Raw genomic sequence first — 24,391 nt, 5'->3', positions numbered from 1 at the left:
ACTCATTGGATTAGTACGTGCACACGTTGTGGACAAATCCTGGATATGCAAAACGACCTTAACAGTAAGAGATGACTACAGCTCCAATTGTATTGATTTGGTCTTCTGGGAGAGAGGTTTATACAATGTGCACCATCAGTAAGCCGATTCCTCGCACGCGCGTGCGTACACACGCGCGCACACACTCCTTTTCTATTCTATTCTCGTTATGGTAAACATTTGTGATACCGTAAGATGCGAATTTCTACTTGCTATCAATGATGCCATATATTCCCAGTTAGGAATCATCATTTATTAAAGAGCATCATCCTCTGGATTCTACGAGTTGTTGCATGATCATTTTCATGAATAATTTAGTTGGTGGTATACCCACCAGAAACTGATGAGGTATTGCTGCTAAAGTAAGCACTGTCATTTCGAACAGACTTTATACCTAAATGAAACTAGATACAAAATAACGCTTCTGACAATCATTTTTGTCGCTACAATTCGGAATTTAATCGTTCCGAACATTACCAACATGAATGATGAGGCGGGTCAGACACTAAAATGCCGTTACCACTATCGCCTTCAAGGATTGTTTTTGTTTAGGTTTTAAATCAATGAATTGCAAAAGCGTTTGTGAATCGCTCACAAGAGCAGGCTGCTGTAAGTTGCGAGCCGTGTGCAAAGCAAGAGGGGGGGCTGGCTCCGAGTGTGCCGTGTGCAAACCGCGTGTGGCGCAGCGGAGAGAGGAGGAACCGAAAATAAACAGCAACGAGTCACGTAGCTGAGGTGAGTGCCTTTAAAGGGCGAAAATACAAAAATTAACACGATGCATATGCTGTGTGACAACGTCACGCTGTCCGAGAAGGTTGGCGCTCTCTTAAAATAACAAAGAAATGATAAACTGAAGTGATCTGTTGTGGAACCTATACAGAAGGTAAACAAGTGAAATTTTCTGGCCGCGCACTTCGGCCTACTGCGTCAGGCTCCGCGCGGGAAAGTCGCAGGATTTGATTTAAATTGCTTACTAAATGTCTTTTGTGGTATCAAATTAGTGCATAGATCTAACGCTCAGGTAAAGGCGAGTAACTGAGGAATAGATTAAATGTCACCGCGGGACTGTGTTACGGGGCTCTCCCTATGGTTGAGGGGGTCTGTGCGTGTGAGCACAGAGGCCGCAGGCGTGGGTGGGCGGCGCGAGCATATTCCAATGGAGCTGCAGAAACCCAGCGTGGGGCAGCCTGAGTTCGGTGAGTCGACGGAGGGGAATTTATCCAAAAAATATGTGGCTTGTATTTTTTTGTAAGTTGGGTTTCCCGTCACTAAAAGAGCAAATTTAGACTTTACAAGCGAAAGTTACCTGAGCAATGACCTCAGATCAGATGACTGCATTTTTTGCCTAGCTTATTAGCTACCTAATATAGCTAGCTAGCGTTAGCTTATTCAGTTTCAGACATGCTGTCTCGCTTGTTAGCCGCTAGTTAGTAACTGTATTGATGGTGATTCAACTTTTTATGGTTTGTCATTGTACAGCTGCACTGCTTTATCATTTGTTATGACAAGAAACATGTATTGCTGCTTTGTAAGCTGAATAGTCTTGTATAGAATAGAGTCTGCAGTATGAAACCACCTTAAGATCAAAGCATGAGTTACTCATCGTATGGTGCTGTGCTAACTAGCTAGCTGAGAAAGTTCAAGCAGGGTCAAAAGTGTTCTCTAGCTACAGTTAATTGATTATTTGAGTATAGTCATCGTATGGAGAAGCCAAATACTTTTGTTTTCATATTTCTTTGTTATGAAACGACACGTATGTCATTTCATACATACGGATATGGCACATACAATTTTAGTTGTCATGTGCTTGCACCAATGGATTTTCCAGATAGCTACTTCTGGGGTCTTAATTAATTGAATAAATTTAGTTTTATAAGCCAGAAATCGCCAGTGTTAATCTTTTATTAAAAAAAATACTACTTTTGAGACTTGTTTTCTAGTACCAATATGTGGCTGTTCAGTCCTGCCAGCAGGCTCATGAGTCTTCCCTGTGTTATAAGGACATTTATCTCTTTCCATTTTTTACAACCATTCATTTTACTGAAGGTGGGTCATGACCTATTTGCTTTTTGTTTTTTGTTTTTCTCTTCCACAGCTTTAGGTTGCAGCTGAAGGAGATGAGTAGCAACGAGTGTTTTGGGTGTGGCCGCACAGGCCATTGGATCAAGAACTGTCCGAATGCTGGCCGTGGGCGGGGCAAAGGTCGTGGGAGGGGAAAAGGTGAGAGCCTGCTGTCCCAGTATTAGCTACTTGGTCCTGTGCTGATATTTCAGAATTATTTGTGTAATTGACACATACTGTTACCTTGATTCCAAACTAGATCTTTTCTGTTATCGCTGTGGTGAGCCAGGCCATGTTGCAAGAGACTGTGAAAGAACAGAAGATGGTAGGAAAATTGTGATGTGTGCACATGCGCACAGAAATGTAATTTTGTAGTACACACACACACTTTCTCAGTTTAGTTCTAAGATTTTCACAGGAATAAACATTGTCTTTTATAAGTTGGCCATCATGTCCTGATTAAACTCCTAGAGATGCTATGTTAATTGTGTTTTTCCCCACTCCACAGCCTGCTACAACTGTGGCAGGGGAGGCCATATCTCCAGAGACTGCAAGGAGCCCAAGAAGGAGCGGGAGCAGGTCTGCTACAACTGTGGTAAAGCTGGGCACGTGGCACGTGACTGTGACCATGCCAACGAACAAAAGTGTTACTCCTGTGGAGGCTTTGGGCACATCCAGAAAGGCTGCGAGAAGGTCAAATGCTACAGGTGAGCTTGCTGATCATGCCAGCCTGGAGTCACAAACAGCAAGTTTTTCCCCTCACTGATTTGTTTTAATCAATTGTAATTTAGTGCGAGCAGATGTTTCAAAAGTTTTTCAGCAAGCTCTTTTCTATTTCTTGGAAACCATTAATTTGTTCAGTGAATCTGTAACTAAATTGCAGAGGTTGTACTTGATTGATGGGTAATTCATGTCATGTTAGTTTGTTTCAATGATTTCTTATTTCCTTCCTCTGAACCCATCTGTGGCATGTGTCCCACAGGTGTGGTGAGATTGGCCATGTTGCCGTCCAGTGCAGCAAAGCAAGTGAGGTCAACTGCTACAACTGTGGCAAATCTGGGCACCTGGCGAAAGAGTGCACCATTGAGGCCACTGCCTAATTTCGTCTCCCAAGTTGCCCCTCCTTTTTCTGATTGACGGTTGTGTTCTTTTTCTCTGAATCCTCTTCACTGGCCAAAGGTTGGCAGACAGAGCCTAGTACCAGGCCGGTGAGCTCTTGACATGTAAAAGGAGGAAAGGGGTGGAAAAAAAACCCACAATTTCCACTTTCTGCATTTAATACAAAAAAAGTTTATGTTTAGTTTGGTAGAGGTGTTATGTATAATGCTTTGTTAAAGAATCCCCTTTCCATGCCACTGGTAAAATAGGGATGAATGAGTTGAGTGGGAAGAAATGATGTTAGGTTGGCCTCTCCGGGCTTGCGGAACAGAGCCCCGGTGAGACAGCGAGGGTGGGGGGAGAAACAAAATCAAGGAAATGTGAACTTCCGGGTATGATTTGCTTTTCGTTTTATCAACAGCAATGAGTTAGGCTAAGCGGGATCGACCTGGAAAAGCAGCGCAAGACTCATGCGGTCAGATCCGTCCGGGCCCAACCAGCAGCACGCAGCTAAGAGGCGAAAACAGTACCGAAAACGTACCATTAACGAGCAAGTTTACAGAACATTCTGGCAAAAAAAATCAGAAAACAACATTCTTTGTAAGGCCTAAGTTGTTTGATGTGCAGAGCAGCTATGAAGTTCAAAAATCAAGTGATCCCATGATTACAGTACAGTTCACTGTACCCTTTGTGGAAAAAAAATAAACTTAAATGGGATAGAAGTTGGTGAAAAAATAAGATTTGGAGTTAGGAGAAAGGAGAATTGTTTTCTCAGAAATCAAAATGTTATTTTTGTACAATATCACTTAGACTACTGTAAAAAAAAAAAAGAAAAAAAAGTATCATTTGCTTGTACTCAGTTTTTAAGTCGGAAGGTAAATGCAACTGAAATCCTAGAACATAGAGATGTAATTTTAAACTATCAATAAAGCTGGAGGAGGAAGGGGAGTGAGAGTGAAGCTTCTTTTCTGAGATTTTACTTTTGAATAGTCTCCCACAACAGAAACATCTAAAGAGAACTTCAAAAGCTGACCTGTTGATTACTGTTGATAAAGTTCTTTTGCATCAAAATGTGTATACTGAAAAAATATGTAAACGTAGTGACCATTATCTGGTTCTATGAAAAGAACCTTTCAAATGCTACATCCCTCACTATGATAGGCACTTATGCATCATAACAGACTCATGTATGTAATAGACAATTTTGTATATGCATGATAAATTATTTGAACTGCTCATATTGATTTCTGAAGGCTATTTTCATGTATAGAACCCAGGAAACATCTGTAATGAGGCAGTTAGATGAAGCCTGACTATTGGTTCTTGAGTGCTTAAACCTTTACTTCAGAGGAAAATTAACAGAGACTGCTAAATTAGAACCTGAGGGTACTGTCCTTTGAAAGTTGGGATCAATTTCAGTGCCAGGCCTTCCCTGTGACTCAATGATATAAATAGCTACCCTAAACCAAGCCTCTGACCACTGAGGCTCCTATGATAAAGATACCCATAGCATTAAACCTTTTCAGAAAAAAATCAATTAAAATGTAATATTTTTACCATATCTTTTTGGGATCTAAATAATCTTTTTTATTGATAAATACTAGAACTAAAAAACAAACTGAAGAAATTATCCCAGGATATGCATGTTTACAGTGATTCTGTGAATGTGCTAAATCTAACAAAGCTACTATCTGATGACGCACAGTAAACTCCTTACCAGCATCTCTGTGCTTTGCTCCAGTTGGTCTAGTATTTGATCGTATGCATAATCACCAAATAATTAAGGAACAAAAAAAATAGTTTGAAACCTGAGATTTTGATGTGAATGCTGCTCACTGATGTGTCATTTTAGACATTTAACACGGACAAAGCTGCTGAAGGGATTATTTATTAATAAATTCATATGAATCCTTAAGAATAGTGTAATTGTAAGGGAATAGGTCTGTGTAACAGCTGGCTTTCGAGATATTTGAGCTAGTGTAATTTCCAAGGTATTACATTTCATCAGTAAATAATTCAATGGCAAGTTTAAAGCAGATTAAAGCACATTATAGCAATTGGTTTAATGTACATGCACCCTCTATTTATGAATGCTCACCCCCAGTAATAACATCTACAAATTGTATGCAAAAAATGCCATACCCTGTCCATGTGAATTTATTACATTTATGGGGTCTGAAATGACATTTAACATTGTACTGAATGCTAATAATGTAATGAATATACTGCATTTCACAGTATAATTAATAGCATCCGAATGCTGTGTGGTTACTAAGAATTTGATTAGAATGGTGCTTGATGACTGATGTATAGCTCAGTGTAACTGGAACCCATAGACCTTGTGATCAGTTTTTCAACACCAAGGTCACTTCAGTCAATTGCTGAATGAGATGAGCCCTAATGAAGACCCACTAGGCTTATCATAATGATCGTTCCAGGTTAAGGTAAGAGAATGTTAGTCTTCTGCATTGGATTGTGAATTACAATACATAAATAGGCCCAATAAGGAGGATATTTGCTTTGTCATTTTATATTATATATGCTTCTTACCAGCATATATAATTCTTATGTGACTGTTGTGTGAGGATTAGATAATGTCGATTAAAAACCTCAAAGATCAGTGTAATTTGCCAGAGAAGGAAGAATTGCTTCTAGGTCAGGGAGAAGATGAAAACATTTCAAAATCCAAATGTGACTCAGAAGATGTGTTCAGCATTGGTTCCACAAATCTGTGTCCAATCAGCACTCTGGCTATTTGTGACACCAAACTGACCGAGTGGCTTTCAGGTCCGTCTATAGACGTGCCAGGAATCCTGGCTCATCTGCATCATGCATCACCTCTGGAATCGATAAGAGAATTAGTGGAAATGGAAGAGCCCTGTGAACATCGGCGTCAACAGGATGGGGCAGCCCGGCTGAAGGGACAACCTGCAAGCAAGGAGATAATTCCTACCACAATCATAAGGTACATGTCAGTCACCCAAGAAGGTGGTGGAGATGCTCAGGAACAGACCATTTTTGAAGAAGAAGTGGATTCTACCACACAACCGGGTGATGCACACCTGGAGAATCCTATGACAGATGCTTGTAGTTCAATGCTTCAAGAAGATACTGAAGACTTTACAATCAATAAACAACCACAGGTGGAGTGGTGCTTTTCTTCTGTTTGTAATGAACAAAGTGAATCTACAGAGCGTAAACTGACACCATCTGATGCTAAAACTGGTGTTTTAGAGGTACAAATGGACAATCATTCCTCTGTCATCCATCTGCAAAACATTCAAAACCCCAAAGAGGGACATGTGTATCCACAAACTGCTATAAAAAGAAAAGCTAAGCTCAATGATAAGTCAGAGTTAGACAGTGAACCAAGCTTGGAGGAGTTTCACAGTCAGACCAGTGAAAAGGAAGACATTGCAAATAGTGTGGCTAACCAGACCCTAATTGATGTTCTCTCAGCATGCAAGGCCAAAGTGGAGCATCTTGAACGGGTCAAAGCATCTTCATTTGATCTCTCAGTTAAGGTATGGCATATCAAATTGATTGACATAAAACGCTCACCAGTTATGAATAATTGACCAATCTATTGTAAATGTCATATAGAGCTGAGAATAGTAATTTCATGCAACTCTTGTGAAAAAGGCTTTTTAAAATAAGTGTGCATATCAGATATACATGGTCAGCAACTAAAAGCATAAACTGTTTTTCATTTCCATGAAAACCGTAAATTAATCAATCCATCAGACATCTGTACACTTATACTATTAGGACTAATATCTTTAAATATAAGCATTTGTATACATGCTTTTTAATGAAGCAGTAAAAAAATCTTAACATTCTGTAAAATTAAGAAATATAAGAAATCTGCAATTAATTTTAAGATTTGAAAGTTTTTCTGATAGAATAAAATGCCAGTACTGACACTGTTAATTCTGTGTTGTTTTCTATTGTTATATGATAAAGTGAGTAAACTGATAATCCACTGGAATATGTAATTAGGACTAAAACATCCTCCTGATAATGAAAGAATATGAAAGGACTATTGGAAAATCATCTAGTATCATCTAATGATCTATATTTTATGCCACTCAGTTTTAAGAACCAATAAAATGATAAGGTTTTTTAAAATGAGAATGTCTCTGTTTGGAGTGGGCAATGTTAAATGTTTCTGCTGAATTTTTAAAAGAGCTCTGTTGTTTTAGGGTACTTCATTAGGATTCCTCATATTAGCTTGTTTTATTGAAATTTTGACCCTGTAGCTGCAGTCTGCCAAAGTTATGGCTGCCAGGCTCAATCAGAGGGTGCTGTGCTTGGAACACGAATGCAGTCGGAAAGAGAAGGTGATACAGGAGTTGACAGCCACTCTAGCGAAGACAAACAAAGCATTGCAAGCAAGGAACTCAGAAATGACCACAGTCACCAAGGAGCTACACCACCTTCAGTTTGAAGAGGCTGCAAAGAAGAAAATGGCTAATCCTGCCAGAGCTGTCATGGTCAATGGGCATACCAGTCCTAAATCACAAAAGGCATCACTTCAAAATAGGAGTAGTTCAAAAGTATGTACACTGTTTTGAAACTGGAATGTACTAGTCGTTAATATTGCCCTATGATAAAATATTCACTAATGATACTAATGGTATTGACGATATGCATTATTAAAACCTACTGACTTTAGTGTGTTTTATCATTGACGGTAGCTAGCTGAAGTGATGTTACACAGTGCAATTTGTAAGTAACTAGGTAGTGACAGATTTATCTTTGTACCCCAGCACATAGGAATTCAAATGAAATAATATCTGAGGTTAAAATGCAGAGTATCAACTTTATAGCCTACTGTAGGCGTTTGTATGCATGTTTTTAGCAAATTGTAGCCTGGCCTTCCTGATCCTGAGGCTTGGCCCTGGATGGCTTCTTGTGGTAGACATTGAAATCATGCTGTTGTATTCTTTTCTTTGATATCCTTTGACACATCTGTGCCTACGTGTTACAAGTTTGAAAATATTCTGTTTATCCACTGCCATGCTTATCTGTGGTCTACCAGGTCTGTTGCTAATCTCAGCAATGATATTTGTTTTGTTTGTTTCTTAATAACCAACAGTTTTTCAACACAACTAAGTTAATGTTTTGCCCGTCTCCTATTGGTTTATTCTGATTTGTCAGTATTTTATCAGATGTCAGTTAACTCTTGGTACAGTGAAAGTATATAAGATAAGACCTGTGATAGAGAATTTATACAAACCTACTAGTAGATGTGATTATTTTTGCTTTATTTCAAAATGTACAAAAACTTTACTTATTTTGTACGTACTTTGTGTTGCATCCATTTTCAGGTACAGCGATAGATAATGCACTTATTGGGGAGGCATAAAAGTAAAATAAAAACTGCAAGCTTCTTTCAGGGTCTTGTGTGTGCAGTGGGGATGTCTTTGTTACTGTTCACGTTCATTAAAATTGAAGGATGGAACATTAGTCGCTTTCAAGGGTCAATGCGTGGTTCACCCTCACCGAGACTAAGTGTCATCGCCAGGTTCATTATGCACACCTGCAAATGGACCTTCACTTTTCAATACTTGTTCTTCTGGAGAAAGCATTTGGTTTAGCTCGAGCACTCTATGCCTGAATTATTTATTATGGTTGGATTACAGGATTAGTAACCCAAGATCATCTCATACTATGCTTCCACATAGTATCTAAACAGTTTAACGTACTTGAAAGGAGGAAGACAAACGCTTTTGATTAACGAGGAACGACCAGTGTTCAAGTACAGTACACGTCACTTTTTAAAACCGCTACTTGATCACTGCTGAGATCCTGTTTATGAAAATAATTTCGGATGTGTAAGCGGTACAATCCTGTTTTTATTGGAGGTGTTTTGATGCTACTTATTGGAGATTTATAGCCCATTCTATGCGATTTCAGGAACATTCACAATAGACAACCCTCCGCCACTAGATGGAGCTGCGTTATTAAAATTAGATTTATTTTTTTTGAATCTTTCTTTTTGCTGATAGACTTATCTTTGTATATGTCCAAGAATTTACTTAATCTCTGCAATGCTTTCATACACGTAGACTATTTAAACACAAAAGGTATCGTGGAACAAAGATTCTTTGAATAAATTATTCTGGTCGCCAGGGAAGTTGTAAATCGTTGCGTCAAATTTCTGCGACGGCGTGAGTAAACGCAAGGGTCTGAATTGAAAGCTAAACATGGTGAGCAGATATTTTAGATTTTTTAAAAAAAATCTTGAACATACCATTTAGCTGTTACATTTTGGCTTATCTTGGCTTATCGATGTACTTTTTAAACTTAGGTTATAGCTATTATTTTTAAGTATTTAAAAACTAGAGCTGGTTTGTTAACAAATTAGTTAGCTAGCTAACTATGTCAGTAAGATGGAAATTGGCTACAATCGGTCAAAAACTCAAAACAGTGTCCATCACTACTGGAGATATGCTGTGTTATTATTTGTATTATTATTGTTTTACTATTAGTATGAATGGTTCTTACCAGCATCTCCAATTCAGAAGCAGCACTGATCTGTGTCTGAAAGCACTGCAAGGTGCTTAATCACATCGAAATATGTAGCCTAGTCTTCCCGCAGTTCAGAGAAGTCTTGCTTTAATGAGAATATTCGGCACTTCATTAACTCGGTGGTCCAATAAAGCTCATGTTTATGACATATGGATAAATGAAACACTGCTGCATCTTCCAGTTTCTGAATATTGGCTAATAAATAATTGTGTTTTATCATTCAGGCTCGAAATGCAGAAAAGGCCATGTAAGTCCTGACTTATTTATCTGTGTAAATATTTGAACTGTGTTGTTTTATTTTCATTTGCCCGAATAATTATAAATCTTATGCATTACTGCTTATGTATAAATTAGTCATATCAGGTGTAAACTGGCTGTGTTAAGTGTAAACTTGTTGTGTTTTCTCCCCTGCAGGACGGCCTTGGCCAGGTTTCGTCAGGCCCAACTTGAAGAAGGAAAAGTCAAGGTAGAATCTAAGTTCAGTAGTGTTCAGGATCAGTATAAACGTAACACTTTTAGTAATTTCTCATGATTGCGGTTGACTCTCACAGGAAAGACGCCCTTTTCTTGCCTCTGAATGCAATGAGTTGCCTAAAGCAGAGAAATGGCGTCGGCAGGTAAGAGAATTTTCTGCAAATGCTGGTTTGAGCCAATGAGAAAAAGGTTTTCAAAATACACTGTTCTGTGTATTTTCAATGAGTGTGGCACTGCAGAAACACTATTCATTGTTTTTGTTTGTTTGTTAGTTTGTTTCTCTAAAAATTGTTTTTACTGTAATCATGGACACACATTTGTGCTAATTAAAGCAAAACCTTTGTGGTTTGATGCTCAACCTTTCTTATAGATCATCAGTGAAATTTCAAAGAAGGTGGCACAGATCCAGAATGGTGAGTGCTGCTGCATCATTTGAGGAATCTGGAGTTATATTTGTAGGTGTATTGATTGTACAATGTCTCAGATTGTGATCACACTTTTGATTAATATTCCTCAGCTGGTTTAGGGGAATTTAAGATTCGTGATCTGAATGATGAAATCAACAAGCTTCTCAGAGAGAAGGGTCACTGGGAGGTCAGAATCAAAGAATTGGGAGGCCCTGATTATGCGGTAAATTTTGAATTCCACATTGTGATAGTAAAATAGGAATTGTCATTCAGCATTAGATATTATATCACAATCTAAGTTACCTTAATTTTTTGTATGTAATATAAAATAAGTAATTCTGTACTTTATTTAAACAATTCTAATCTACTTTCAGTAGTTGACCTGCTAATCAAAGTTCTGCTTCAGACGTCTTAACTATAGAAGGCTTGCGTAATGATTGCATATTACATTGTAACACTGTAACTTTTAAAAATAATTACTGAGTCTCTATCTGGGACTCCAGTAAAGTGGTCATACTCCAGTAAAGTTGATCTCCAAGCCTCATCCGCCACAACTAATCAGTGTTGGGTCTGCTGAAAGAGGTGTTTAGGAGGTTTCAGAATTTTGAGTTGGAGCTGAACTCTTATAAAGCACCGGGAGGCTTGGTGAACACTGCTCTAATGTGCAGCAGAACTGTCTTTGAAATGTCTGTCTTTGTACAGAGAGTAGGACCAAAGATGCTTGACCATGAGGGCAAAGAGGTCCCTGGAAACAGAGGCTACAAATATTTTGGTGCTGCAAAAGACCTGCCTGGAGTAAGAGAACTATTTGAAAAAGAACGTAAGTTGAATGTTAGCATTTTTATAATGATGCCTTTTTATGTAGTTATGGTGACTGCAATGTCCAACAAAGTGCTCGATAAAGCATAATAAATCCAGAATAGTTTAAATACGCAATAAAACAAGACATGTTTAAGCAACAGCCAATCAAATAACTGCCACAACCTTGTTTCCGCTTCCTATTGGATCACAGAAATTTAGTAAGCTAGCCAATAAATGCTTACACACAATAATTCATTCCAACAGGGACTGTTTTATGTATTAATATATTTAGTCTCTTTTCTATGATGAAGGCCTTTGTGCTAAAAACATTAGTGAAAATTAGAACTTTAAATTCTGCCGTCACAAAGAGTGGCTTGTTTTATTTTCTCTACAAAATCTGCAGTGTACCCACTTGGGGCATAGAAATTTCATTGTTCATTTGTTTCTTTTGTTTATTGGATTATTTCAGGCTGTTGGGAACTTATGTTTACAAGTGCATTCTGATCTGCAATGTTTTGCCTCCCAATGTTTTTCGTGTTGTTTTTAACCATAGAATACAGAGCATCTTTATGAACAAAAATGGCTGTCTGAATTGTAACTTGTAACGTCTACGCTGTAGCTGTCCCACCACCCAGAAAAACACGGGCTGAGCTGATGAAGGACATCGATGCTGAATATTATGGCTACCGGGACGAGGACGATGGGGTTTTAATACCTTTAGAGCAAGAGTATGAGAAACAAGGTAGGTCGTATTTACCTCTACTGCATCCGTTGGGACCTTTCTCCCTAACGTAGTAATAGCAATTGACCATTCAGAAGCCACTATGTTCCCCTCATTTAAAAAAAAAAAAACACAGGACGTTTTAACGAATCCATACTAAAGTCTATTAGTGCACTTCAGCCAAAATGCAGTTTCCCTATGAGAATGTAGGTAATTCTAAAATACTGCATGTCTGTTTGAATCCACATTCATACCTTAATGCAAAAGTCCCCAATTTTATCGCAACCACTCAAAAACAAAAAAAGAAGCAGCATCAAATTTAGGTTTATTGCATTGCTTGCTCTTCCTAAGACTTTAAATTAGTTATATGGTGCTATCAACTACATGAGTGACAAATCCATGATATTCAAGCTAAAAAAATTACTTCACTTCTTTAGGATCTGGGAGAGAGAGAAAGACAGACACAAACACACACACATGCATGCTCACTGAAAGAAAGACATTGGACTTTTTCTCATCTAGTCACAAAGGGCAGCTTTGTGCATGTACTACGTCAAGAGTCGAAGTCTTGTGCGCTACACGCCACTACCCATGTGTTGCCATGCGTTTCCTATTTGGTGGAATTATCTGCATACCTGGTGTGTGGCTTTCTGCTGGATGGGTCAGTCAGCCATGCTCCAGTCATGTTACTCCCTTCAGTCACACTGATTTGGTGCAGTGTGAAACACCTTAGGATTTTGGTACCAAGAGCTTGGTCATCTAAGTGCTGGGTCATTTAGGCCAAGCTAAGATCAAGTTAACGTGTATGACCAAATGTTAATAAACCAGTTTCTAGAGGCACTGATAGTAAACGTGTCTTTTAAGGCATTCGCACAATGCCTTCCAGATCCTTGATCTATTGTTTTATTTATTTTGTCCCAGCGATGGCAGAGGCCATTGAGAAATGGAAGGCAGATAAAGAAGCCCGTTTAGTGTGTGGAGGGACCAAAGACACAGAAGAAGAGGAAGAATACATATACGCAGTCAAAGAAGATGAGGTAGCGGCTCTTTTGGAGAACTTGACCTCTGATATGTTATAACCGGTCATTTTACTACGGCATGACTGGGTTGCTAAATCTTTATGATTGCAGACTTAATAGTAGGGGGGGAAAATGTAATATTGTAAAAATGTAACTGAAGGCATCTTTGATAAGAAAACTTGAGTCTGTGTATTATACGTGCTATATTTGTTTTAAATGAATGTAATGATGGGAAGAAAGATCAGACAAAAATCAAAACAAGAACAGGAAATTGCTATAATGAAATAACATAATCAGTTCATACTTACTTCGCAGTTTTAGTTTGACATTGTGACTTCACTAGATGTGTGTAGCCTTCTTGGATTGGTATTGACCAAATTTTGAAGCTTGTCTGTTCTAGAAATAATTCCTAATTGGTGGACCTCTTTTTTAAATTTTATCCCCGTTTGTTCTCCCACCTGTTGCTCTAATCTGGGTTCTTTCTACCAGCAATCCGATGACGAGATGAGGGAACAGATGGAGGGGGAGGATGGAGCACAAACCTTTATAGCTCATGTGCCTGTGCCGTCACAGAAAGAGGTGAGCGATTGTCAACATCGTACAGTGTCACACATTTTTAGTGAGCGTTAATGCAGCACTGGATATTTTAGCTTTAGATAGGGAAGTACAACTGTTTATTATTCTTTATTTGGACCTCTAATTAATTGCAAAATGGTCACAATTCATGCATTCCATTTAGTACTAAACCAGCTTTGAACAATTGAGCGTGCTTGTAGGAAACACAGAGAGAAACATGGGTAGCCCTATAGGAGTAGGATCAGGATATTAGTCCTGACAATGTGAAGTGCTTTTTGCAAACATTTGTTTTCTTTAAAACATTTGTTTTGTAACTCCCAAGGGCAAAAAAAGTCTTTCTGGTTTAGTGACGTTAAAGTTCTAAGCTTACAAAAACAGACTGAAGCTCCTCAAGCATCCTAATCATCCTGGTTCTACAAGTTGTAATACTTCTGTTGATCTGTCGCAGATCGAAGAAGCTTTGGTCAGACGCAAGAAGATGGAGCTCCTGCAGAAGTACGCCAGCGAAAGCCTAATGGCCCAGAGCGAGGAAGCCAAAGCGCTGCTTGGCCTGTAGCGGCCTGGGCCTTCAAGTGTGGGTCCGTGTGTACTCAGGCCGCGTACTCCTGCTCTTCCCTCGCTGGCAGGCGCCTCAAGATCGTGCAGCAAGGGACAGACTCGCCACAGCGATTTGAAATTCCAGTGGTTGATTTAATTCTGAGGTGCTGCAGATGACGGAGGAGAAATGCAAGGATTTTCACATAAGTCATGGGAGTCCAAATTAATTAAATATTTCAGGTTGGAGTAGACTCTTTATGTGTACCGTAACTTCATAGGGAACACCAAAAAACTGGTATAGTGGAATAGATTACTTGCTGCTGTTCACACATGCCATTTGATATTAGAAGTGGACTTATGGGTTTGTAGAATATTTTCTGAGAGTAAGTGATTTCGCAAAATGTGAAATATTTTGAGGAGTAGATGAATATCAGACATCTATGAGATAAGCATCACACAACTCTGTAAATATGTGGGCATTGTATACAAAACATGTTTTAGACCAGTAAATAATTTTCTACAAAAACTTTGTTGTTTTTTTTTTAACCATAACCATTTTTAACCAAAGGGCGGTACTTCTACAATGCCAGAAACAATTTCTGCTGTGGAATCCCATCCGCACTGTCTTTGGGGAAAACGCTTAAAAAATAAAAGCGTCGAATACAATTGAAACTATACATAACTCGGCTAATTGTGCAAATAAATATAAGGGGCCAGCGACATGAATAAACGGAGTTCTTTATTAGTAATCAGGCATATGGAGTAAAAGTAAAGGCAAAATAAAAGTAAAGCTGTTTTCCAGGCATCCCCCTCCCCTTCTCCAATAGTGCAGTTGAACGTATTTAGCTCAGGTTTTTAAGTACTTTTACGTAAGTGCATGTCTCTTTTTCCTTATAATTACATTTGAACAGATAGTTTGATGTGGCAAACGGTGACCTTACGGCACGTTCACAGCTGTAAATGTGGCAGCGTAACGGCTTCTCCCCGAAAAGCCTGTTTCTGTCTCACGAAAACGATGTAGACCGTCGTCTGCTAATATTTAACAACATTGTTCTACAACATTAAGTTCGACACCTTTGTTGATATGAAAATCACAGTGTGAGGGCTATTCGTGAGAATTACTCATTTGTCAGCGAATATACTAATTTCCTGAATTGGACCACCTCCTCTGTCGTCACATCACTCTCGTAAAAAAGCTTTATGGAGCTACTGAGCGAGTCGAAACAGGACAGAAAGGACGGTGGTTGTCGTGGCTGTTGGGAGCTGGCGAAATAGAAACGAAATGAAGGCCTTGGGTTTAGTGTTTAGATCGAGGAACTGCCTTGTTTCCCGGCTCGTCCAAGTGACTGCGCTGGCACAAAGCGCCTCCACATCGTCTACCAACAAGGTAACAGAAAGACTTGTGTTAATTCCTAAATCGTTAAAGTAGCTGATATATAATGCGGTTCGTCTTCTCTGAATTCATCATATGATGTTTTTCAGATGTACACATCCATTGCTGCTTTAGGTTTTATGTCTTGTTTACACATTTAATTGTGAAGTGTTTAAATGTGATAAGCGATAATGCAGTGTATTGTTTTTACATCCTGTTCCTTCACCAAACTTATGATTCCCCAGTGCATAATGAAAAAAAATGTATAAATGTGCAAGAACACGAGAAGGATAAAGATTCACTAATGGATTTAACAATTAAGATTAAGTTCATTTGAATATTTTTGCGAATGTTATGATGCTCCCGTGTCCACAATTAGAGAATGATCCTTACTGCATAATTTCATATGACTTGTTTTTTTACTTGATCAATGAACGTTATGGAACGGGATCATTTAAATCCATGGTCTAATGTGTACTATGGCTTGTGTTGCGGAATTAGCTTGTAATTAGATTTCTGTGTATAATTGAGCAATCATATGTTTATTCATAATTGGTCCTGATGAATGTTTCCAAAATAATCATGACTTTCTGTTCAGATGAATTGGGTATTCTCCTAAAATACACATTATATAATGTAAATGCTTATTAGAATAGGGTTATACTGTCACATTTTTTGATGACTGATTTTATAACCTTTCTACTAAAGTAGTAGCATTATATAGTTCTTCATGTTTGTTTTCCTTTCCCACAGTAACCCCACTCACACTCACTTGCACATGCAAACATGCATCCTTCCATTAAATCAACATGGTGCATCTGTTACCACAGGACTCAGGTGTAGTAAGCCAATTTTAGCATGTCTGGTGTCATACCATACAGAAGAACTGGGTTAGAATTCCTGGCATATTGATCTTTTTGGCAAGAAAAAAAATCTATGAGGAAGCACAGCTGTTTTTTTTCTGATGGGTTGGTAGAAAAAGATGTAATCCTGAGATCTTACACCATTCTGAGAAAATAAACCAAAAACAAACATATGTGCCTTTTAAGGGCAATATGTGTCCAAGTCCTAATACAAAACTACAAATAAGAAATGAAAACAAATCCAAATCTCTTTAGGTTTATTCCAGTGCAGAATTCTCACTGGCAGTGTAATTTACAATCCTAAAGTTTGACAGTATACTTTACAATCCTAAAGATTTACATATTTTTCCAACATTTGTGCTTTTATCTATGCTTTATTTCTTTTAAAAAAATCAGCCAAGGTTTGGCTTGCTGTTTGACATTGATGGCGTCTTGGTTCGTGGAAAGACTCCTATCCCAGCAGCTAAGAAAGCCTTCCGGAAGCTGGTGGATTCCAATGGTCAATTTGTCATCCCCGTCGTTTTTGTCACAAACGCTGGGAACTGCCTGCGGCAGAAGAAAGCTAATCAGCTGTCTCACATTTTGGACGTTCCAGTGAGTTCCCTACGCATTGTTTTAATAAAGTTTTATTACTCAAAAGTGAACAGATAATATTTCCTATTTTCCTGGATGAGAACTGAATATGCAAGATCATGTCTTGCATAACATTACAGTGGCTTTTACAGTGGTCATCTCTTATGATATATATATGGTTAACAAAGATAGTTGTAGATCTGTCAGTGTTACTGATATAAAAACCTTATTCCCATATAGATATCCCAGGATCAAGTTGTGATGTCTCACAGCCCTTTAAGAATGTTCAGGAAATATCATGACAAGTGTGTTCTGGTATCAGGTCAAGGACCAGTGCTGGACATTGCCAAAAAGTATCCTTTTACTTTGCCCTACATATACTATTTAGGATTATAACCTGATTTGTTTAGAAGTATCATACAGTCTGTTAATCTTGGAATGGCAATACACTGTATACTATCAACCTGCAAAGGTTTCCAGTGTTCTAAAATTTTAATGTGAAATATGTAGAACATTTCCATTTGGTGTTGCTCATCCCAAATGTGGGACAAAGCTCAGCCGATGGAAGAAAATGCTGCCTCATCACTCCACTCTGATCATTTGATTCTCTGTGAGACAACGAGTGTGTCTCCAAACACCACAATGGGAATGTTGATTCTAGTGCATTGATTGGGTCCAATGGATAAGATGCACAACAGTAAACTGTTCTCCTGGGATGAGATCTTTTCTCCAATGTAGTTACATTCAAGTTTTATATGCATTTGTTCTATTTGTCTCACATGATGCTATACATGTTGTAATTAAAGGAGACATTTGATAGAATAAGCCGTTTAAATTAGTGCTAAGATACAATTAACACAAAATTGAAAGCATTTTTTTAAATCCTGTTCCTTAACCCCAAAATTCTTATCCTTGAAATGAGTCACTTGGAACCACTATTTTAGTTTAAGAAGTTAAGGTATTAAGTGAATTAGAGATGCTAACACAGGAATCAACAAGCTGACATTCCAAAAAAATGAACCTAAACAATGAACAACAGTAAAGTTGTCCTTAAAGTTCCTTTTCATGTAGACTATCTAGTAAACCTCCCCTTGAACAAAAAGGCCATGCATGTGCCATTCACACTTTTTGTTCATGTCTATTGGGGGAGAGGGTGTTGTATTCATACTTACACTGTTTTCTTGGAGAAGTAAGTAAAAGAAAGCTAATCTGCGAATGTGTGCTTACTTTGCTCTTTTTATGTGACTGAGCTGTTGACGCATTTACTGCTGTGCCGCTGTCAAAACTTTAACTCATTCTTTCAGCTTGGGCTTTACCAAGGTGATCAGTATAGACATGCTAAGAGAATCCTTTCCTCTGCTGGACATGGTGGACCACAACAGACGCCCAAAGCTGCCAGTAAGTGTATCGACCATGCTTCTGATGGATGCAGTGGTCCTGTTGCACTACATAAAAGTACAAATACAGTATCCAACCCAGGGTCAGATTCAAGCTTGCAGGCCCATGACTAGCAAGGCCCCTCTATTGCTCTAGATGTATTCTGTCGTAATTGTAAGTCGCTTTGGGTAAAAGCATCAGCTAAATGCTGTAAATGTAATCTGAATGTTCTGTTCCAGCTATCAACACACCTTTGTCAGGTAATCGGTGACCTGCAGTCATCAAATACCCAGCTAATGTGCTGCATTAGAACAATGGGGCTGCAAATATGTAGATCGGCTGGAAGTCATTGATGACTGGTTTTGAAACTTCAAAGATCCCTTGATCTTAATACTAAGAAGTATTGGGTGTATATGTGCAGTGTGCAGAGTCACCACCCATTCATAAGCCTTTTCCTTTTTTTAACTATGCTAAGCCTTAATGTTGAATTCCTCACCTAAATACTCAATGTTTATAGTTTCATGATCTCTCAGTTCATTCTTCTAACCTCTGATTGCTGGGCCTTATGTTTCAATCCAATAGATTTTTATTCTGCTCCCACAGAAACTCAGTCTTCCCTGTTATGTCTGTCCTTATTTTGCCCACGATTCACAGAACCTTATTTATTTCATTTTTATAGCAGTCATAAAACTGCTGAACTTAATTCTCTGTCAGTCCATGTACATCTTTTTCACATCAATAGCTCTTTCCTGCACCTCTGTTTCCATCTCTAATTTGGGCAGTTTTGCTCAATGACAGTCTTTTTTTTTCTAATTCTTTTGCCCTCCTACAACTCAAAATCTAGAGCTATTAAACTTGGCATCTTGAGAAGACCTATATTTGTCTTGAGAAATGTCATTTCTTTCTCTTTTTATGCCCACTAAGTTCTGGTCATCTTCTAAAACCACTCTGACTCCTACAACTTTTAAATCTTAGTTTCCACCTTCCTGCTGCATCTTTTCATAATCCACTCCATCTATTGCAATCCAATTTTATTATGGAAACAGTCATTTTAAAGTATGTGAGGATCTCTTATTGGTTCAGTCTCTTAGTAAATCATCAATAATTGCATAAACTGCATAGCTGAAGTCGTACCAAAACAGTCCAATTTTTAAATCTCTTCATAAACACACCTTCCTAGGTGCATCATTTTTAAGATACTTGGTATAGTACTATGATCTGAACAAGCACTTTCCAAATTTTAGTCATCTATTTTTTGTTTGGTCCTCAAAATTGCATGACCCTTTACATTACACCAATATGGTTATAGTGTAACTAGACTATTAAGTACAGTGTAATACACTGAGTAATAGCAGGTAATAACTCTTCACCCACTCAGTGGAAAACAGACTAACGGCAGTGTGTGTACAAAGTATCCCTGGGTAAAGTCTCACCAAAATGACTCTTGATGGTGACATTTGTTTTATCAAGCCTATGCCAATAATTCATCAACTAAATAATTCTGGTTTGGGGCCCTTGAGTTTTCTCTTGCGGCCTATTTGAGAGTTATCAGAGAAGCAAAAATATTATGCATTATAAATCACCATTAACTATGAACAGATCTTAAATACCTACACAGGACGTTTTCATAACCTTATAAATGAGAAAGAAGAGTTGTTATTTCTGATGTTTAAATTGTTTTTATGCATTTCACTACATTTCACTATTTTACTTTATACAGAAATAAATTTTATGTACTGTTGTGGATACTGAAAAAGAAAAACCCTGCCTTTCTATAGAATTTAGCTCCAATACCACATAACCACACATTCAGCTCCAGCTCCACACTACTACACATTCAGGCCCAACCCCACACTACCACACATATAGTTCCAACCCCACACTACCACACAGCCACAATATCTGAGGACCTTAAATAGCTTGATCCGTGTTTGTGTGTAAGATTTGACTCTGCAGAAAGTCACATCCAAGAGGAATCTGAATTTGTTTAATTAGGACATCATCATTCTTTGCTAATTTTGCTAATTTTGAGCAATAAATTGCATGATCTCTCTGATCAAAATTAGATCAGGAGATATATCAAGTACATTTTTTTTTATTATTATTACAGTCCTCTCCTATTGTGAACCGCCCTATAATTGAAGGTAAGATGCTTTTATTGTTAAATGGATTTGTGATAGGAATACCTGTCCTTATCTACTGATGATATGGCTATTACTTTCGAACTTTGTTAATCTGTCTACCTGTGTCCTGCACTTGCAGGCTTGTTAACCAGTGCCACCCTTAGTGAACCTTGTTAACATTTACTAATTAGGTTTCACCCCTTCCCCATCATAGCAACTTATTAGCACTAGTATCAGAAGCAGATCAACAGTGGGTGTGTCTCTGACATACTTTGTTTTTGTGCTTAGTTAATTATGTATTGTGTTCTTACCATTAAGTAGAGAACATTCGCACTTATATGATTGGCTTTTAAATGAATTTGTTTTAGGTTTAATGAATTTGTTTTTAACAGTAACTGCAATCACTATATGAGGAAATTGAAAATATACAACAGGCAGAAAGAACTTTGTGACAAAATTAGAAACATAAGGTTACACAGTTACTAAGGTTCCATTTACCACTCTCATTTCTAGATAATGGCAGCAATTATTTCTCTGTCTTTTTAAATTGCAGCTGTGATACTTTTTGGGGAACCCATTCGATGGGAAACCAACCTACAGCTGATTATTGATGTTTTGCTGACCAATGGGAATCTGAGTAATACATTTGAGACCTCCCACTCCTCCCACCTGCCACTCTTAGCCTGTAACATGGACCTCTTGTGGATGGCAGAAGCACAGTCACCACGGTAAGAATTTTAATGTTTATCATTTAGGCATCTTATGCTTATTTATGGTTTCACAATATATATTTTGTGTAACATTCAAATTATGGTTTTGAATAACAATGATCACCCAACAAAGCATGCATCTTCTTAAACTGCCATCTTAGCATGGAGCAGCCAGTATCTCACAGAGTATTTTAAGGAAATAGCCATTTCCTGATTTGGTTTGTAGCATGTGATGTATGTACACAAGATGTTTATTTGAGTTTAAACTACTACTTCTACAAATTTCTCTTCAGTAATGATCTTGTTTTTTGTTTTATGTTTTTTGTTTTCTTGGGGTTTTTTTGTGTTTTGTTTTTGTTTGTTTGTTTGTTTGTTTGTTTTTGTCCTGCCACCAGATTTGGTCACGGAACATTCATGGTGTGCCTGGAGAACATCTACAAGAAGATCACAGGCAAGGAGCTGAAATATGAGGCCCTAATGGGGAAGCCCAGTGAGCTGACCTACCATTATGCCGAGTACCTCATCAGAGAACAGGCTGTACAGAGAGGCTGGCGAGCGCCTGTCACAACCCTGTATGCTGTTGGGTAAGGTGCTTTCACTTCCTCACTGTCTCATGCCAGTGGTTCCAAAAGCCTGGATGACTGGAAGTGATAACTCAAGTGTTTGCAGGTTCCTGCCTTCGTCTGGCCTTGAGATGACTTCAGCTTTTTTTGTGAAACCTAACAAACTGCTTTTATTCATTTATGGAACTGAGAGTAGAAGTTAACCCTCCATCTTAACCTGTATAGTCTAGATGTGCTCACTTTTGTTGCATGACCTGATTGGCTCAGTTACTGTCACAGAGCTCTCCTGTGGGAGATATTATGAGCCCAGAGGTGCAGTAACCCTGGAAACACCAGTAACATGTTTTTAGACACGTTAGCAAAGATCCTATTAACAAACAGGAGAGTATATCTGGCACTGCACTTAAATTCTCCTCTCTGTTAAATATATATTTTTTTCTTGACGCACAAGCCATTTTTAATGTCCTGTTTTTGTGTTGTTGGTTTTTTTTTTTACAATATCCTCTGAAAATAATTAGGGACAACCTCATGACTGACATCTATGGTGCCAACCTTTATAATCGTTACCTTGAGGAACGGCTGACCAGGAAGAATGCTAAGACACTGGTACAGGTGGCAACAGGCACTGGAGTGCCGTCACAGGTCGCCCAGGACATGGATGTAGATGGCAGCTGGGAGACCGAGCTGGCCTCCCCTTCTGCCACCTCCTGCAAGTCTATCCTGGTGTGCACTGGGGTGTACAACCCACACACTGAGGTGCCCAGGGCTGCCAGCCAGTGCCTCAAACAGACCGTCTTCCATGGGCACCGGGACTTCCACATCGACCCAGCCCTAGTGGAGCCGGGCAGCATTATCCGGGATGTGGACGATGCCGTTGAGCTCATCTTCGAGATGGAGAAGTTTGTGACACTTGTGTAGTTATGACAACGGGATATGCAGATGCTGCTCTGAAGTTGATTTAGCTATGTGATACTAAGCACAATGCCACATTTTAAAACATGACACTAAAGATACTGTGGTATATTATTCATTCATAAAGAACGCTTGCAGTACTGTAATTTGACTTCAGTGCTGTCTCTTCAGATGGTTACTTTTTGTGTTTGTTTTATCCCATAGGAACCATATTTACATTTTTCTGTATCTGTACAATAGTTTTTGTTCTTTCCAAAGTCATTTTACAGTACATTACTGTAAATTCTAGTTATTTGAATTTTTAAGTATTATTAATGTTTAAGTATGGCCCTCGCTGCTGTTTAAGGAGTTGGTGAACATTGCCCTTTTACACTGAGCAGAGGTCAGTTTTACCATTTCTCTTATAATGGTTAAGGCTAAGGAACATTCACACAGCAGAATTTTAGCTTTGTTTTTACTTGAAACAGTGCTTAGTACAATTTGTTTCATATTGCAAGTGGTTTCACGATTTTCCTGCCATTTTGTTAGGATTTTGCTAATATATAGTATTAACCAACTGTTGCTTTTGAAAATATCATAAGGGCATTTTAACATCTTTGTTTTATTCCATACATGTTTGTTTACATACAAGTTACACTGTAATGTTTATTGAAATACAATGTTAATGGTACAATTTTAGTACTCAAGTAGTGAAATGTATAACACTGAAGCAAAGCATTTTTTGTGTGTTATTTGCAATAGTGATTTACACAAATGTTTCACTTTTTGAAATTTTTACTTAAATTGTATAAGCTTTTATTTAAATGACATCACTATTAATTTTTTATCAAATATACTGGGGGGTTTTATTCCTTAAAGTACTGAAAGTCATTAGTTTCCTAGTTTCTTTTGATATAATATTAGAAAGTATTACGAATTTGCCTATACTGTTTGACACCAGCATTTGGGCAAGACTTGTGTTTTAATGTCAACATTCACTGTCAACATGACCTCTGATGTACCATTAATCTTTTTAAAAGTGTTTTAAATTTTTAGTTAATTTACTGTTACATTTGTGCACTAAGGGTGTCTGTAGTGCCATCATAATTGTGAGTTCGTTTTACATGTGTTTATGAGAGCAATAGGAGCATTGTAAGTGTACCACTACATTTTTATGGTCTCTTTTTTAAACACTGCCTTATCTATGATTTAAGCAGATAAATAAACTCATTTTAATTATTAATTATGAGGTTAATCTTTAAAAATATATAGAAAAATGTTTAACCACATCTCTTAAGAAACAGAAAGTTCGACCTTATTTCTAAACAATAAAGGCCAACAAAAAGAAAGTGCTACCACTGTGACATTGTGTTGCATGTATAATGTATTTATTTTAAATGTATAATTATTCTTGAAATGTTGATAAAAGTATTTTATTCAGATGTTAAAGTCACTGGGTTCATATTTATAATAAAATTTGCAATTATTTTAGCACCCGTGCATATTAATTGCTACAAGTAAAGACTGCATGCATCTACTTCGGTTTTACTGAGGAAATAAGAGGAAATGACCAGATTTAACATGCTATTGTAACTGCAATAATATCCAAATCTGTACTGCCTGTTATTCACTGTTGATATGTTACTTCTAGG

The 24,391-nt window shown here is 38.0% G+C and overlaps 4 protein-coding genes across 5 annotated transcripts; all 4 read left to right on the top strand.

Annotated features, from left to right (window-relative positions):
• The first annotated feature begins 618 nt into the window (after positions 1–618).
• Positions 619–4,157, top strand: cnbpb (CCHC-type zinc finger, nucleic acid binding protein b). Of its 2 annotated transcripts, none has more exons than XM_027015295.3 (5): positions 619–774; positions 2,135–2,259; positions 2,360–2,425; positions 2,609–2,807; positions 3,083–4,157. In XM_027015295.3, exons 2-5 carry the CDS (start codon positions 2,157–2,159, stop codon positions 3,198–3,200), a joined length of 486 nt encoding a protein of 161 aa, XP_026871096.1. In that variant the 5' UTR covers positions 619–774; positions 2,135–2,156; the 3' UTR covers positions 3,201–4,157. The 2 variants fall into 2 exon arrangements, with proteins under 2 accessions (XP_026871096.1, XP_026871097.1); XM_027015296.3 differs by lacking the exon at positions 619–774 and adding an exon at positions 782–922.
• A 148-nt stretch (positions 4,158–4,305) lies between these two features.
• Positions 4,306–8,619, top strand: LOC145653050 (uncharacterized). Its single transcript, XM_081705069.1, has 2 exons — positions 4,306–6,722; positions 7,458–8,619. Exons 1-2 carry the CDS (start codon positions 5,793–5,795, stop codon positions 7,770–7,772), a joined length of 1,245 nt encoding a protein of 414 aa, XP_081561195.1. The 5' UTR covers positions 4,306–5,792; the 3' UTR covers positions 7,773–8,619.
• Positions 8,620–9,279: 660 nt separating this feature from the next.
• Positions 9,280–14,800, top strand: isy1 (ISY1 spliceosome associated protein). Its single transcript, XM_027015269.3, has 11 exons — positions 9,280–9,410; positions 9,957–9,979; positions 10,147–10,198; positions 10,284–10,349; positions 10,577–10,619; positions 10,724–10,836; positions 11,316–11,433; positions 12,034–12,156; positions 13,057–13,172; positions 13,644–13,733; positions 14,179–14,800. Exons 1-11 carry the CDS (start codon positions 9,408–9,410, stop codon positions 14,284–14,286), a joined length of 855 nt encoding a protein of 284 aa, XP_026871070.2. The 5' UTR covers positions 9,280–9,407; the 3' UTR covers positions 14,287–14,800.
• Positions 14,801–15,443: 643 nt separating this feature from the next.
• zgc:77375 (haloacid dehalogenase-like hydrolase domain-containing 5) lies at positions 15,444–24,230 on the top strand. Its single transcript, XM_027015291.3, has 8 exons — positions 15,444–15,654; positions 16,899–17,096; positions 17,316–17,428; positions 18,380–18,473; positions 20,563–20,596; positions 21,129–21,303; positions 21,681–21,869; positions 22,367–24,230. Exons 1-8 carry the CDS (start codon positions 15,550–15,552, stop codon positions 22,764–22,766), a joined length of 1,308 nt encoding a protein of 435 aa, XP_026871092.2. The 5' UTR covers positions 15,444–15,549; the 3' UTR covers positions 22,767–24,230.
• The last annotated feature ends 161 nt before the right edge of the window (positions 24,231–24,391 follow it).

This window comes from Electrophorus electricus, chromosome 22, assembly GCF_041902795.1.
Source record: "Electrophorus electricus isolate QZ-2024a chromosome 22, ASM4190279v1, whole genome shotgun sequence".
NCBI lineage: Eukaryota > Metazoa > Chordata > Actinopteri > Gymnotiformes > Gymnotidae > Electrophorus > Electrophorus electricus.
This window is presented reverse-complemented; position numbering and strand designations above follow the sequence as displayed.

Coding starts and splice junctions, on each gene's coding strand:
- LOC145653050 (XM_081705069.1), top strand. CDS start 5,793: ATGTCGATTAAAAACCTCAAAGATCAGTGTAATTTGCCAGAGAAGGAA. Junction 6,723..7,457: donor CATTTGATCTCTCAGTTAAG/GTATGGCATATC, acceptor TTGACCCTGTAG/CTGCAGTCTGCCAAAGTTAT.
- cnbpb (XM_027015295.3), top strand. CDS start 2,157: ATGAGTAGCAACGAGTGTTTTGGGTGTGGCCGCACAGGCCATTGGATC. Junction 2,426..2,608: donor CTGTGAAAGAACAGAAGATG/GTAGGAAAATTG, acceptor CCCACTCCACAG/CCTGCTACAACTGTGGCAGG. Junction 2,808..3,082: donor GAGAAGGTCAAATGCTACAG/GTGAGCTTGCTG, acceptor TGTGTCCCACAG/GTGTGGTGAGATTGGCCATG.
- zgc:77375 (XM_027015291.3), top strand. CDS start 15,550: ATGAAGGCCTTGGGTTTAGTGTTTAGATCGAGGAACTGCCTTGTTTCC. Junction 17,097..17,315: donor CTCACATTTTGGACGTTCCA/GTGAGTTCCCTA, acceptor ATTCCCATATAG/ATATCCCAGGATCAAGTTGT. Junction 21,870..22,366: donor ACAACCCTGTATGCTGTTGG/GTAAGGTGCTTT, acceptor GAAAATAATTAG/GGACAACCTCATGACTGACA.
- isy1 (XM_027015269.3), top strand. Junction 10,350..10,576: donor CAGAGAAATGGCGTCGGCAG/GTAAGAGAATTT, acceptor CCTTTCTTATAG/ATCATCAGTGAAATTTCAAA. Junction 11,434..12,033: donor AGAACTATTTGAAAAAGAAC/GTAAGTTGAATG, acceptor TCTACGCTGTAG/CTGTCCCACCACCCAGAAAA.